We start from the raw sequence: 14,842 nt of genomic DNA, 5'->3' as shown, positions 1-14,842 counted from the left end.
GGGGTTTCTGTAGTTATATCTGGTTCAGTTTCCATTTTCTAGATCACAAGATCCAAGAAGCTTTACTCTTGCAGAAGATTCTATTTTTGCTGGTCTCTGAAGGTCTATGTTAAAGCATCCAAATTCTGGTTTTGCTAGTACCCTTAATTACAGGACTTGCTTCAAATGGGGCTCCTCTTACAAATAATTGCTCATAATGTGGACAGAAACCTGTAAAAAGTGTGCATTTCAGCATGCATTGGCACCATGTAAATGAGCTGCTCTTGCTACTTTTTCTGGATTGCTTGCATGCTGAAACAGGTTCTTAACCATTGTTTGCAGGTACAAAGATGTGTAACTAAGCTTATATTAGAAAATTAATGCCATAGTGTCTTTAAAGCTTTGTGCTTTTAATAAATTCTCATAAAATGCTATGCCATGAAACAGACATAAAACTTAACCTGATCTGGCAGAAACTGTTATCTGCAAGCAGAGCTTCTACCAGCTTGTACGTATCTTTATAAATATGAATGTTACTAACTTTTAACATGAAAGGACCTCTAATGTAAAGATTGTATTAGTCTGTCTAACAACCTCCTGACTGAGTTCCTCAATCCAAATCTGCTTTCAGCCACCTTCAAAGCTGCTCCTTTCTTTGTTAGGACACAAGACCTGGATTTTCTTGAAGCAGAAGAGCTATCTTTTTTTAGAAAAGAAAAAGATTTGGAAGAAGTGATACATTTGTTGAAACAAACATCCATCACAGATGTATGCTCTGTGTACAGAATAGGTGAGTTTTACTCCTCCTTAGGGAACAAGATACAGTTCCTATATCCCTGTTATAACTTTTTTTTTTCTTATTTCAATGAGATTCCAACCTTTACAACTACCTTGAAATACATTGATATTCAGTTTGATCAGATGGCATCTAAAAATCTTTTATATAATCTTTGTATTTTCCTGCTGATGCAAGACTTTCCCCAGCAGAGCATTTACAAATCTTCTTCTGTCCTTTTTTGAGTGAATTAAACAGCAGGGTTTTAAAAACTGAGCTGAACAGATCTTCAAGCTTTCATATATCAGCATGCTGTATTATAAAATGCAGTATGTTCACCCAAATACTGCTGGCTTTTCATTCATCTTGGGAAAGTTGACATAGTAATTATTGACAACTAAGGCAAACATATCCCTTCATGCTTGATTTAAGTTTTATAGGTATGGATTTTGCTGTTTTCCTATTCCTACAAAGAAAAAAATATATACTTCTAGCTACACGACCTCTGATACAGCTGTAATTTCTAAGTGCTCATTCTTTACGTGAACTAACTGGGATAATTGAGGTTTCACCTTTACAGATTCAGTGCAAGGTAGTGTAATATAATTGTCTCGCTGAACTGAGCAGGAGCAGCAATTCTTATCCCAGCACAGGCTGTTCTGTGGCAATGTGTATGCTTGTCAAATATCTAACAGTTTTACCTCCTTTAGTGCCATCCTAGAAGACAGGCCCGTAGGCTCCAATTTGAAAGGAGCCATGTGTAGATTGGACTTGGGTGCATTGGTTTAATTCTGCAAATCAGTGTGTGTTTGTGAACAATAACCAAGGCTTTTCAGATCTGGGTTGCAAAATGACTCCACATCTCACCTTCCTTGCTCAAATAGAAAGCCTGGAAATGGGCATCAGACTTCTATTAGGTACTAAATCAATCTCACAGGCTTAATAGACACACTGTTATTTTTGCCTGTTGCACATTTTTTCACCACATCTCATCTCCTCCCTAATCTTTACAAGTGCCAACTTCTTTTCACGTCTTCTCCAGCTAATAGTACCATCTTTATCACTTTTCTCTCTTAAATTGCACTGTTGCTCAATGTAAATTGACTTACCCAGAGCAAGCATTTCCAATATTCACTTGATATTTTATTGTGTGATCTGAGTAAATGGGGGTTTTTATTCCTTCTATCTACATCGATCTAATGAGAAGTATTTACTTGCGAGCGATTCCCCAGTGGAATATTCAGTGCATTAAGTCATGACTTTTGTAAACATCTCTGGCATTTGTCCACTGAAGTCAGGAAATCATTTAAAGAAAGAAGATTGAGAAGTAAATAGTCAGTGAAAGGACATTCTTAAAGGCTAGTGAAATAGCCTTCCACACATCCTTCATACACTCAGTACCACTTATGTTGCATCCAATGTATGAAAGACAGTGAACAGAATCCTGAAATGCAGTATGACAACTGAAATGCTATTTTTTTGTAGAAGATATTTCTCAAGGTAATACATAAATGTTCTACAGATGTGCCATGTTAAACATTTGAAACTAGATCTATAGTAGTAGCGTCTACGGAATTTAAAGGTACACCTTTTAAAAGATAAATAAAAGGGATTTTTCATCTACATGCTATTGGAATGGCCAGAAAAGTCTGACACACTTATCTATATGCAAGCTATGTTAAATAGTTATCCCCCTCCCCTCCTTCCTCCCAAAGTGATGCTAAAACTTGCTTCAGTAATATTAAGAGCTTTTTGTTACCTCATCTTAGGGGTAGGTTGTAGGGAATGGTTGTATCTATGCTGCTCATTTGAACTTCAATGCAGCAGCGATGCATCCCTCATGGAGAACACATTGGCTTTAATTCTAAGTGCAATATGCAGATATCTCCCCACCTTACTGAGCAGTGGCAGGTGCATGATGATAAACATGTAGAAATCTGAATTGCGTCAGTAGGAGTGTAAGTCCCTAGTATCTGTTAGCTTTGGCTCAAACTTAAATTTCTTCACTTCTAAATTTTCAGGACATACCCAATTCTGCTGACAAAGAATTCTGAAATGAAAAATAGCCTTATTTTAGGATGTTTAAAACTGAAAAGGAACTAAGATACCATAACTAACATGACTTTTTTTCTTTCTTACAGACCAATTAGAAGAACCAGAATTTCAGAAAGCTCATGAATGCGGTAATACTTCATATGCATACAATTTTTACATAAAATTAATGTGAATGCCGGTATTTTTGGCATCTTTGCCAACTTTTCTTCTTCTAATGTCTCTGTATTCTTAAATTTCTTGTTTGTTTTCTTAGGTTTTGCTATAAGACATTGTGGGCTTTCACTGATGTCTGTCTTGGACTTTCCTATCTAACTGCAAACTGCATGACCTCTTTTTACTGCTGTGACACTCATATATGCACCACCCCCCAATTTAACAGGGCAAAATACTGCTTATGGGGCACCTGGCAAGTGCTGACTTCGAATTCCAGCAGATGTTCCATCTGCTAGAAAACTTCATCCCATAAATATATTTTTCAAAGGAGATATTTTGAGGATGCAGAATTATTTCCCTTTGGCATTTAGATGCTAAGCTGTCACTATCATTGCTTATAGTACATTTTTTTTTAAATACCAATTTTTATATTTATGATTTTGCTGAATGGTTTTAGAAATGAAATTCTAAGAAAACTGAGCTCTAAATCTGCAACATTGATAAGCCCCTGTTGATATGCAGCTGTAAACTTAGGCACTGACTGACTACAAACTATTTCCCTAGTTTCTGCCCTACTACCCTGTTACCTTGCCTGAATAACAGTGGGAGGACTAAAGAAATGATGGCATGTTTGTCTTTTTTTGGTGTGTTGGCTTTTGTGGTCTTTTTTGGTTTTGTTTTTTTTAAATGTATTTCTAAGATATTCAACAATGTCAGTAGTAGGAGAGTTTAGATTAATGACTGCATCAATTGCCACAACTTGGCCATTTTAAGGAAGTTGATCTGTGCCAGCAGAGAATCAGGGTTGGTATTTGATTAGAAGAAGAAATCTTATTACACATCATACAGGCACGGTTGGCCACACAGATTATGCGGACAGGAGAACAGAACCTTTGCAGGCATCCTTGCAACACCCCAACTGCTCAGTCTTGTTCACCCCTCTCCGCGCCCCCCCCTCCCCCAGCTTTCTGTCAGGACATCAGCATACTTTGCTCAGCTTGTATGCATGCTTGAATTCACAGTTCCCTTAAACCTTAAGCCCATTCAGTATCCACAACCTGACCTTGGGACCCTTTATTCAGGTCTTCTCTTCCTGCTTACCAGCTAGTCAGAGTTGGAATTCATTGGCAGATCTCTTGCTCATACACACGCACAGAGAACAGAAAATATACACTCAGACACAAAACAGTTCAAATTAATGTTGGACTTAAACTGGATCAGTGTTGGATCAGGCACAGGGCCTGGCTAGGCACGTGTACTGATCAGCAACATGCTTACATGTGGCAAATCCTGTTTATCCCCACTCCTTCACTCTCCTGTACTTTTCTTCCCTGATCCTTCTTGATCTCTCCCTTTCCCCATCTTTGGCTTGTCTCCTAAACATGGTGTTAAGAAAGTGCAGTAGGTTTAGATAATATTTTCCTAACAGCATCTTCTACTGATAAATGTTTTCTTTGATCTATGAAAGACCATGTGTGTATGCACACATGAAGTTGTGATCTGTAACTTATTTTTGAATTTCAGAAACTCCATGTTCACATTCAAGCTCAGAATCTACTATCAAGAATGGCAAGATAGAAGAATTCCTGAAGAACTTCAAGAATTTGGAGGCTGCTTGGGCAGAAGAGCCAGCTACTGAAGGAAAAAATTCTGCTAGCTCTCCGAATGAGGAGATCTTTCCTCCACCTGAAGCACCTTGCTTCCACATACATCAAGATGATGATCAAGCATGTGACATCTTTGAGTCATTGTTACTCTTTTTAAATAGGAAAGAGTATGAGAGAAACTTCAAAGACCTGTATGATTTTTCTTATCCATTTATCAACAGTATGTTCTATGGGTTTTCTGAAGAAGAAGAACTGGTTAGTTTTCTTAGATTAGCACGGGAAGCAGCAAAGAAAGCAGGTATGTCCTGGGCACTAGCAAGGCTATGCTTTCTCTTAGGCAGGCTTAGTGTTAAAAAGCTGAAGTTTTCCCAAGCTCGGGTGTATTTTGAGGAAGCATTGAGAGCAGTAGTTGGAGGGTTTAGCGATTTGTACTTTGTAACTGCTCTTTATACAAATCTAACAGTTATATATTTGACACAGAAGAACAAAGAAAAATGTGCTCATGTTTTTGACAAGGCTACAGCTCTCCTCATGGGAATTCCCAACTACATTTGCAGTGCTGACCTGGAGTCAGATATTCTGAAATATGCTCTGAAGAGGACAATTCTGAGCCAGAACAAACATGCAGAGGCAAGGGCATGCTTTCTCCTGGCAAAACACTACAGTGCACACAAGCAACATGAAGAGGCACTACCATTCTTGGAAAGGTTTCAACTGTTGCTTAATGACTTGGGCTTACAAAACAACTGTTATATCAAACTAGCAGAGTCCTACAATGAAAAGTGTTTGCCACACATTGTATTAAGTTGCATAAAGGTCGCCTCTTCTCAGAGCTCCAGTGCTTTAATGGATTTCTTGAAAATGATTGATTTAGTCATCAAAAATGCTCCCAAGCTCTATGGCCTGAGGAAATACAAACCAATACTCCCATCCCAAGTGGCACCTTACCTCATACAAGCACTTTCCTCTGTGTTTACTAATGAGCAGCAAGGACTATGCAGCACTATCTATCTTAGCTTAGCAAAACTGTACAGCCACCACAAACGGTATGGAAAAGCCATTGTTTACATGATGAAAGCACTGGACTCTGATGTTTCTTCTAAGCCAGAGGAAACTATGAACTATTTGGTTGCACTTGCTTGGCTATACATTCTCTACAGGCAATATGATGTGGCTTTAGCCATTTTAAATGCTGTTGTAGATTCTTCATGGAGCAATCCTCAGCAACTAGGCTGTGCTTATAATATGCTTGCTATTGCTTTGAAAAGAACAAACAATACAAAAGAAGCTGCTGAGAGCTACTACAAAGCACTGCGTCTTTCAGAAGAGACTGATATGACCCATAACCAAGCTATAGTCCTGGCTAATTTTGGGACACTCTGTCTGCATGCAGCAGCCAGCAAGCTGGCGGAATATTATTATATCAGGGCAGTGAAGCTGTTCTCCAAACTTCCAAGTATGGACTACAGCCAAGACTTTATCCAAGTCCTCCTTCAGCTGGGATGTTACTATGTTGGTGGAACTCAAAGAGAAAAAGGAAGGTTTTACTATGAATGGGCATTTTTAGTTGCAATGGAGACGAATCATCTGGAAAGTAAGTATATTTTTTTTCTTTCAGTTATGAAATGTGCCCTGTTTGGGAATGTTTGTTATATAGATATGTTATAGTTGTTCCTTAACTGGACATAAAAATGTTGTTTATGTGACAGCTATTGAAGTGATTCTGTCCCATAATGGTGGAGAAATAAATCCATGTTGGCTTGCTTTTCTGGTGGTGCTTCGGTTTGTCAGAAATTGTAGAGAAAATGAAATGTTAAGAAAAACCTAAACAACTTAATCAGTAAAATGTCTAGGGATTTTTATGTTCAATAATACTTACAATAGTTCTATTGTTGGTAGTATGAAGAGCACCAGACTCAAGTTTAAAGGTAAGAAAACAACTGGTAATCTGGATTACTTTTGCATAAAATAATTGTATTTAGAAGACCCATTTATTTATTTATTCTCACTATCATGATTAAGGCGATTTATACAGTTGAGTGTTTTATTATTTTATTTTGGAGATCAAGTTTGAAGTAACCTCTAGTCTTTGTTAACTTTGGGAGTGAAGAAACTGGCAGTGGAATCATCTTGTTATGACTTTTATATTGTTATTCATTGTCTGGGCTGTGATTTGTGAAATGGTAAGAATGAATTATTTTAAAACTAATTTAACTTTCATTTTAAAATCAAGATTCATGTTAGTATTTCCAATCTCCTAGGTCAACTACAAGCAATTAAACTGCTGTGTCAGTTCTACAGTACAGTTGTTCCCAATGAGGCTCAGTGTGTCATCTACAATGAATATCAACTATCTTTAGCTAGGAAGATGTCCAACAAAGTTCTGGAGGGACAAATTTTAGAAACCATTAGTCAGCTCTATTTGTCTTTAGGAACAGAAAGGTAAGATATGCTGAATGGCTTTGCTTTTATTCTGGTTGTAACTTTTCTGTCATGCTAAAGGATCTCAGTTTGTGCAATAGCTGAATGTGACCAATTATTTTTTCTCTTTGCTTTGCCAATACACTTTGTTGGAATTGAAGGGTCCAGTGGTAGCGGAAACTTTTCTTGTTGTGGTTGGGTTGTTTTTTGTTTTGTTGGGGTTTAAGTAACTGATTTCTCAAAGGAGACAAGATGTTCAGTGGGGATTAGCACCACTTCACAAGCCAAATTACTCTTAAAATCTGTGTAAATACCTTTAAAAGATATCGTCTGTCATGCAACTCTTGATGGCTGCTACAGCTCTAGGATTATTGCTGGCAGGTGCCTTGTTCGCAATGATAGATTTTTACAAAACAATTTTTCCACTAGAAACCAAACAACATATTCCAAACAGGTCAGACATCCCATTGTCTCTGTGTGTTTCTCTTTGAGGAAATGCTTTTTTCCAAACTTAAAGCAGCACAAAGCCTATACGCAAAACTGCATCGTATCAGGCTCCAGAAGCTTCTATACTGCTCTTATTTTCAGAATACCAGTATTTTTTGCTTTGCTTAATGGAAAACAGACTACACAAGCCGATTTATAGTAACTAACAGGTGCTGGGGAAATTTACAGGTTTCTCTAGATGTTTTTTAAAGTGTTTAAGACAGCTTTGATATTTTTTCTTACTGTATCTCACTTCAGGGAGTCACTCTAGATTCAGGTATTTTCAAGCATGCCTCAGTAAGAATGGAAAAAAATATCCTCAGCTATGGAAAGCATAGATACTTATTTTAGCTTTAAGTGGCTGCAGTCCAAGCCTCTAACTTTCCTAGTATATCACCTAATTTATTTTGATTTGTTAACTGCTGTTTAATGATACAGTTGGCGAGCATCCATTGGAGACAAAGGAGTTGGTTAAGATTACAAACTACCTGGAATTTGCAGAAGGATTTCACTAGCTGGAGAAGCTGCTGCTTTGTGTGCATGTAGTACATGGAATTTATATATCCTAGGAGCCTGGCTCCCAGATGTTGGCTGTGTAACCTTAGTAGATAAGGTTACATAGGCTAATAGTATGCACTCACAATATGGTATTAGACCATAGTATCACAGTATTTTTTGAGTTAACAGCCCTGAGTAACAAGGATATGCGTCTATGATGAAGTAATGAAAACAGTGATGTCTGTGGTGTCGCCACCTTCACTGTAAACTACTGTGGTCGTGCCAGGAGAAATAGCCTGACCCAATCCAGCTGCTGTGCTGGGTTATAGGCTGGTATATGCTTCTGTGTGCTGTAAAAGTGAAAACTCTGAAGGGGAGATAGAAGTAGCATTCAGTAGTTGGGTTGAGTTAGACCATTTCAACTATCTTACCTTTCCTCATCTTGCTTGTTAGCAAAAACTGGAATGTCAGGCTTGTTCCGTTGATCTTCACTTTCTCTCAAGTATAAAGGGAGTGACAGGTCTTTTCAATTTCTGTAAGAATCAAAAAGTGCTAAAAACTCCCCTGCCACTCCCCAAGATGACATAAATTGTTGAGACAGAACTGAAATCTTGATAATACGAAATACAAGGGAAAGTATTGCTTCCAGATCCATTTCTGATCTCTTTGGAGGTCTAAGTATGCCGTTCTAAAGATGTGCTTTGTAACTTCACTGTAACTGTGCAGTTCATGTTATATTTTAATATATTTTTCTTGTGCTTGGAGGAAAATGCATCAGGTCAAGGTGATGGGAGTCTAATGCAAGACAGAAGGATTTAATTTGGGGATTTCTAGGTCTGGTATAAAGCACCATAAGCTCAATCAATCTGATAGGTCTTCCGATAAAGAGCATGACCACTCTTCTTAGGGCACAGTGTCCTTACACTTGAAAGTTGCACTGTTCAGTGCTCTGATAATTTAGGTGCTTCTAAAACTGTTCCAACTTTCTCTGCAATTGCTGATTAGTCTGAACTGTGCTTAAGCCAGATGCCTAAGTGATTTTAGCAAAAAATGTTTACAGATGCAATTCCTTTCTGAAGTTTCTAGGAAAAAGCCATAAATTATACAAGAGCTAAAGATGAAGAAGGATTTTTTTTTTTCCACCTGTCACTAGCCTGAGGTAGAGGAAGGACACATCTAAACTAAACTATCCTGAAATAACATTATGTGATAACAATCTAACAGGAAACATAAACTGAACAAAAAAAGGAAAAGAAAAAGAGACTCAGTTTGCTAGTTACTAGTGTAATAGAGATAAGAAATTATAATTTTTGCATTGAATAGGGGAAACAGCTTGTCTTTAACATAAAGCTTTTCTCACTATGAAGAAAACCATTCGCTGATGCGAAGAACCCCTCGGTAATTAGCAATTTTCCCTCTTTCAGGGCTTACAGGTCAGCTCTGGAATATACCAAAAGAAGCCTTGGAATATTTATAGATCTGCAGAAAAAAGAGAAAGAGGCGTATGCTTGGCTACGGGCAGGAAAGATATATTATGTTCTGAGGCAGAATGAGCTTGTGGATCTTTATATTCAGGTATGTTGTCAACACTTCGAGGCATGCACATGTTGTCAGCATAGTGCGAGTGGTATGGTAAGAGAGTAATTCAATATAAAGATCCCAGAGATTTTGCTGACTGATGAGGACATGTATGTAATGCTCAGCAGCTGAAAGCCTCAGCATTTTCAGTTGCTGCTCTGTTTTAATCTGTTGCTTGACTCTGGAAAGATTTTTTTTTTTTTTTTTTTTTTTTTTTTTTTTTTTTGGTACTAACCTTTCTTAGTGCCTTGTGTGTTGTAAATTCTGTGTATTTCATCATCTTTTCCAGCTCTGTAGTACCACAGCGATCAAACCATGTATGCTACATGCTGGTGGGTAACAAATAACAAACATCTCAGCATGTCAGCTTGTGGGGCAGGCCCCCAGGAAAAGAGAGGAGCTTCTTCAGGAAGCATTTCCAAAGCACCTAAAGCTCTCCTTCTGTGGCTGTGCACAGCAAGGCATGGAGCCAGCTGGAGCTGCTGCTGCCTTTGCCACAGTGACACCAGAGACACGAGGCTTGCACACCTCGGACCCTCTGCCACCAACTGGGACTTGCTGCAGCTGCTACTGTTGTGCTAACATAGACTGAAAGACGACTTAAAAATGGGATCTAGCCCTTGTGGCTGCTGAAACTGGACAATCTAGAGCCTTTTTCAGAGCGGCACTGCCACCTGGATCTGACTCTGTTGTCCATATAGCTCTTGGCCATTCACTGAAGTATTTGGGGAATTAGTTTCTTGCTTTACTAAAGAAGTTAAAAATACTTCTCTCCCATTATAAGGGAGAATACTGCCTTGTAGTGCAGGGTGTATACAGAACCTGATACAGTAATATCTGAGTCTTGGCTGTCTGAGCTGTACCAAAATATGATCCCTAAATAAAATAATTGGACACCTGCTAAGATGGAAAAGTGAATACATGTGTTTACAAGAAGGGACTGTGCTATAGGCCTGTAATTTCATTTAATAAATGACTTTAGCTGATAGCCCTCAAGACAGTCACTTGATAGTACAAAATCCAAATCAGCATGTGGGATGACTTTTCTCCATCTGCTTTATTTCCTCAAAGAAGAGGAGTGGGCCAGGGACATGCATGTGTATTCCATACTGTGCATATATGGAACCTGATATTTAGAGCAGAGAGTCAGCGCCTGTCGATGAGGAAAGTCTCAAACAGGAGTCTGCCCCCTAAAAGGTTGACCACTGGGCCAGTAATTTGTGCAGGTCATCACATCTGAACTTCCATATAAAACACAATTTCTACAAGATGATACAATAGAGTCCTTAGGTGGAAAAGTGTCACTGCCTTCGTGTTTAGGTAGAGCTGGGCTTGTATTAATTGAATGCAAATTGAAAACTAAAGATCACAAAGCCAAAGCAAGATTTTTAATCTTGCTGCATGTAGAAGTCCCCTTTCTCATTACTATTATTTCTCATTTTTATGTTATTTCTCATTATCCTATAACTGACTATCCTGGTATTCTTGCTTTGAGGAGGATGCATGCAGCCTTTCATAAAATCCTTTTTGCTAACATGGCATGTACTTATTTCAGACCAGAACAGTGGAGCTGCATTTATTTACAGAATTCATGTCACAGGCTTTTAAATCTGCACTGCTAGCAATATCTAACTTGCAATTATAATTTATTTCTATGATAAATTCTACCTAATTCAAATTTAATATGTGGCAGCTGTCAAATACACTATTTTAGTGCCACATGCTGACTAAGGTAGCAGGATAATATTGCCTGAAAAAGGGAGACCATAACACTATATGTGCCCAGGTTCTTATGTTCCTTCTTCAGCAGCCAGCACCAACCTGCTCAAAAACAGGGTACTGAAAAAGACAGAGCATGGTCTCATCAAATACAGCCTTTCCTATCTGACAAAAGGCCTTAAGATCCTTTTCAATTGCTAGTATTTATGATTTGTTTTAACCATGAAGTAACCAAGATTTATTTTCTTCCCCATCCCCTGTTTTTTTTTCAGGTTGCCCAGGATGCTGCTCATTACACAGGAGATCCAAATTTGGGAATGGAATTGTTTGAAGCTGCTGGAGACATATTTTTCAATGGTACTTGGGACAAGGAGAAAGCAGTGACTTTCTACAAGGTTTGTGCAGTTTGTCTACTGCATTGACAGTTATGTATCCTCCCATCATAGCTGGTGTTCTACAAATGCTGATCCAAAAGCTGATCCTCTCAGCAAAGAGTTTATATCCTACTGCAGCTCAGCACTTTGCCATGGTGTTAATAGATATCACCTCCTCTCCTGAAAGAGTTTCAACTACTCTTCTGAGTGTAAGATATAAATAAAGATCAAAATGAAACCAGAAGTTGCTTGACATCAGTGGAAGTCTGTCAGTGCACATCTTGGGGTTTAGCTGTACCTAAGTTGCTGTTACATATTTCAGGACAGGGCTCTTCCACTTGCTGTTCAGACTGGCAACAAAACCACCGAACTCAGATTATACAATAAACTGGTGGAATTACTGGTGAATCTGAAGGCTTATGAGGAAAGTCTGGAATATGCCAAAGCATCTCTCATGCTCAGTGTCAATTTAGGTAAGGCCAATTTAAATTATAGCTGAATATGTCTGGTATCTCTGAAACACAACAGAACTCTTAAAAGGTTTTCTTCCTTTGAATTCAGTCAGATTTCCCGCCAGGATTTCATAACAATACTATTATTGCTATTTTTGCTCTGTTCGAGAATGAACAATGTTACTGCTGCCTCTTCTAACTCCAAGTTCTATGGAAAACATTTGGTAGAGCACAGAACTAAATCTGGGATTGTAGATCCAATCTGAATGTTGCTTCTAACAGCTAAAATGTAATACTGATGAATAATATAATCTCAAGAGGTTTTTGAGTGTCTAGGGCTAGTTTCAAAAATTACTATTCTTAAACTTTGAGAGCTGTTCAACTGATCAAGAACCCTATCACTGTTCCATACAAGCACAGACAGGTCATTTGGATCAGTCTGAGAATTATCTTTTTGTCTTAACTTTTCATGTAAATTATGTACTGGGAAGGGCAAGGGAGTCTTTAATCCCATTAACTTGCTTTCATTACTTTTCTATGTATGCATAGGGTGTATGTATCTAAAAATGAGACTAATATGTGATTTCTTAAGAAAAATCTCAGACACTTTTAAATCCTACAGCAGAAAACTCAGGGATTATGTAGTTTTTTTCTTAAAGGGTGGGTTTTGACCATGTATTTATTGAGGAAAATTAGTTTCAATAAAAGTTCAGCAAATACCATATAGAAATAAAACAAAAAAATAGCATAGATGTATTCTGATTTGAGATTATTTGACTATTTTGTCTCTTTGGTTTTATCCTGACTCATACATTATCTCATTAGGAAATCAGCTAAATGAGCGAATAGCTTACCATCGGCTGGCTGCCATCCATCATCATTTGGGTCACTGTGAACTAGCTGAACACTTCTATTTAAAGGCCTTGTCCCTCTGTTCCTCTCCTCTGGAGTTTGAGGAGGAAACACTGTATTACATGAAGGTGTACTTGGTATTAGGAGACATTATATTCTATGATCTTAAGGTAAGAAATACTAGAAACTGCTGCAGAAAATGATTACGTTAAGTAATGTTTCATAACACCAGGTTTTACCACAATCCACTTCTATGCATTTAGAATGTAAGTAATAAAGTGGGAAAAGCTGCTGAAGTTTCAGAATCTGTTATTCTTGTTTGATACCTAATAAACTGAGCTTGGATGTCCTCTTACACTGGTTGTGCTATAGAAGGTAATATCTTTGTGTCTCATTTCAGGACCCCTTTGATGCTGCAGGCTATTACCATTTGGCACTTGCTGCTGCCATGGACCTGGGCAATAAAAAAGCTCAACTGAAGATTTACACAAGACTTGCGATAATCTACCATAACTTCCTTGTGGATCGGGAAAAGTCTCTCTTCTTCTATCAAAAGGCAAGAACATTTGCAACAGAGCTGAATGTTAGGAGAATAAATCTAGCTCCTGATCAGTGTTACAAGAGCTCATAAGCATCTTTGGAAAATGCAGTCAAACAACTACAGAAGTACCTAGAGAAATATTGCACTGGCTTTGTAGGAGGATGCAGAATGCATTCAATGTCTCATTATACAAGTGCTGTAAGCCAGAGTTCAGCATTTCAGACTAAATTACCACTTTATATGACGGTAAACTACATTTCATTGTCTTCAAGATATACTGTCTTGTACTTGTTGTTTGAGGATCAGCCTCAAACTGAACTAAAACCAAAATCCAGCAGTTTTATTTAAAAAAGTTTTTCTTTGCTATCTGTTTCTGCCAAACTGGATACCAAAATATTATCAATGTATAGATGCAATGAAAAATACTTAATAAAGTGTTAGAGAGAAAAAACACTCCATGTGAATTGTGGCTTTTCTTGTATGATCTAGCTCTGTTATTTTTATGACACCAAGTAAAGACATTTGCACAAGCATGTCAGGTGGGGTATTTGAGAATTGGTTTGATCCAGTTCCCCAGACATCACCCCTCACTTCCTATCAAATTCATCTATTGCAGTACTTACATGCACTAAAGATTTACCTTCTAATTCCAAAAAATACTTATGTACATGTTGTCATAACTAACTGGTTTCCAGAACTGAAATCTCTAGTAATAGACATATTACTAGACATATTTTCAGTTTTGTGGATATCAATGGTAATGTGAAGGCCCCCTTTCCCTTTTTTCAAAGACAAATTATCTGTCTCAACTGACCCTTTTCAGAACTGTCAGTATTGTCTGCAACAATTTATTACATTTCAAATCATCTTGCATATGCCTACATTTTGTTAAAAAAAAATGTACTACAGTTGCAAAAATTCTAGATTGTTAATTTTTGTGGTTTAAAACTTTGTGCCTCCGAACATTTTCATACCAAAGCTATGGTTGAAATGACCTATTAGATCATGCTGTGTATTTTGAGAAGAAATGTCAATGTCTCAAAGTCTGATATCTTGCAATTAAATATTCAGATATGTTTTGATATGTTGCCTTTTCATTCCCTGTAAAACCTTCATACAGAAACTGCTAGTTTTTTAGAAACATTACAAGGAATTGAATTATCAAAGCATCTCTGGAAGATGCACATACTATCAGAAACCTGCTAGGGATTTTTGGTTACACGTATTTTATTAGCTTATACTGTCAAATCTGGGGAAAGGTGCAAAAACCAAACTTCTTTTCTGATCTATGTAGCTATGTAATCTCCTTGCTTTTGGTCCTTTGCTTTAAAATCTTTCTTTCCTTAAAATCT

At 37.7% G+C, this 14,842-nt stretch overlaps 1 protein-coding gene across 5 annotated transcripts in view; it reads left to right on the top strand.

Annotated features, from left to right (window-relative positions):
• The window catches only part of SH3TC1 (SH3 domain and tetratricopeptide repeats 1), a 32,951-nt gene extending 19,008 nt beyond the window's left edge, over positions 1-13,943 (top strand). For 4 of the 5 annotated variants that reach the window (XM_030492898.1, XM_030492897.1, XM_030492899.1 and 1 more), the window contains 9 exons: positions 642-769; positions 2,896-2,937; positions 4,487-6,163; positions 6,831-7,011; positions 9,399-9,549; positions 11,544-11,666; positions 11,968-12,118; positions 12,923-13,119; positions 13,350-13,943. In XM_030492898.1, coding sequence (XP_030348758.1) covers positions 642-769; positions 2,896-2,937; positions 4,487-6,163; positions 6,831-7,011; positions 9,399-9,549; positions 11,544-11,666; positions 11,968-12,118; positions 12,923-13,119; positions 13,350-13,580 — 2,881 coding nt within the window. In that variant the 3' untranslated portion in view covers positions 13,581-13,943. The remainder of the gene's footprint in view (positions 1-641; positions 770-2,895; positions 2,938-4,486; positions 6,164-6,830; positions 7,012-9,398; positions 9,550-11,543; positions 11,667-11,967; positions 12,119-12,922; positions 13,120-13,349) is intronic. The other variant, XR_003992357.1, reaches the window with a different exon arrangement.
• The last annotated feature ends 899 nt before the right edge of the window (positions 13,944-14,842 follow it).

Source organism: Strigops habroptila, chromosome 7 (genome assembly GCF_004027225.2).
Source record: "Strigops habroptila isolate Jane chromosome 7, bStrHab1.2.pri, whole genome shotgun sequence".
NCBI classification, from domain to species: Eukaryota; Metazoa; Chordata; class Aves; order Psittaciformes; family Psittacidae; genus Strigops; species Strigops habroptila.
This window is presented reverse-complemented; position numbering and strand designations above follow the sequence as displayed.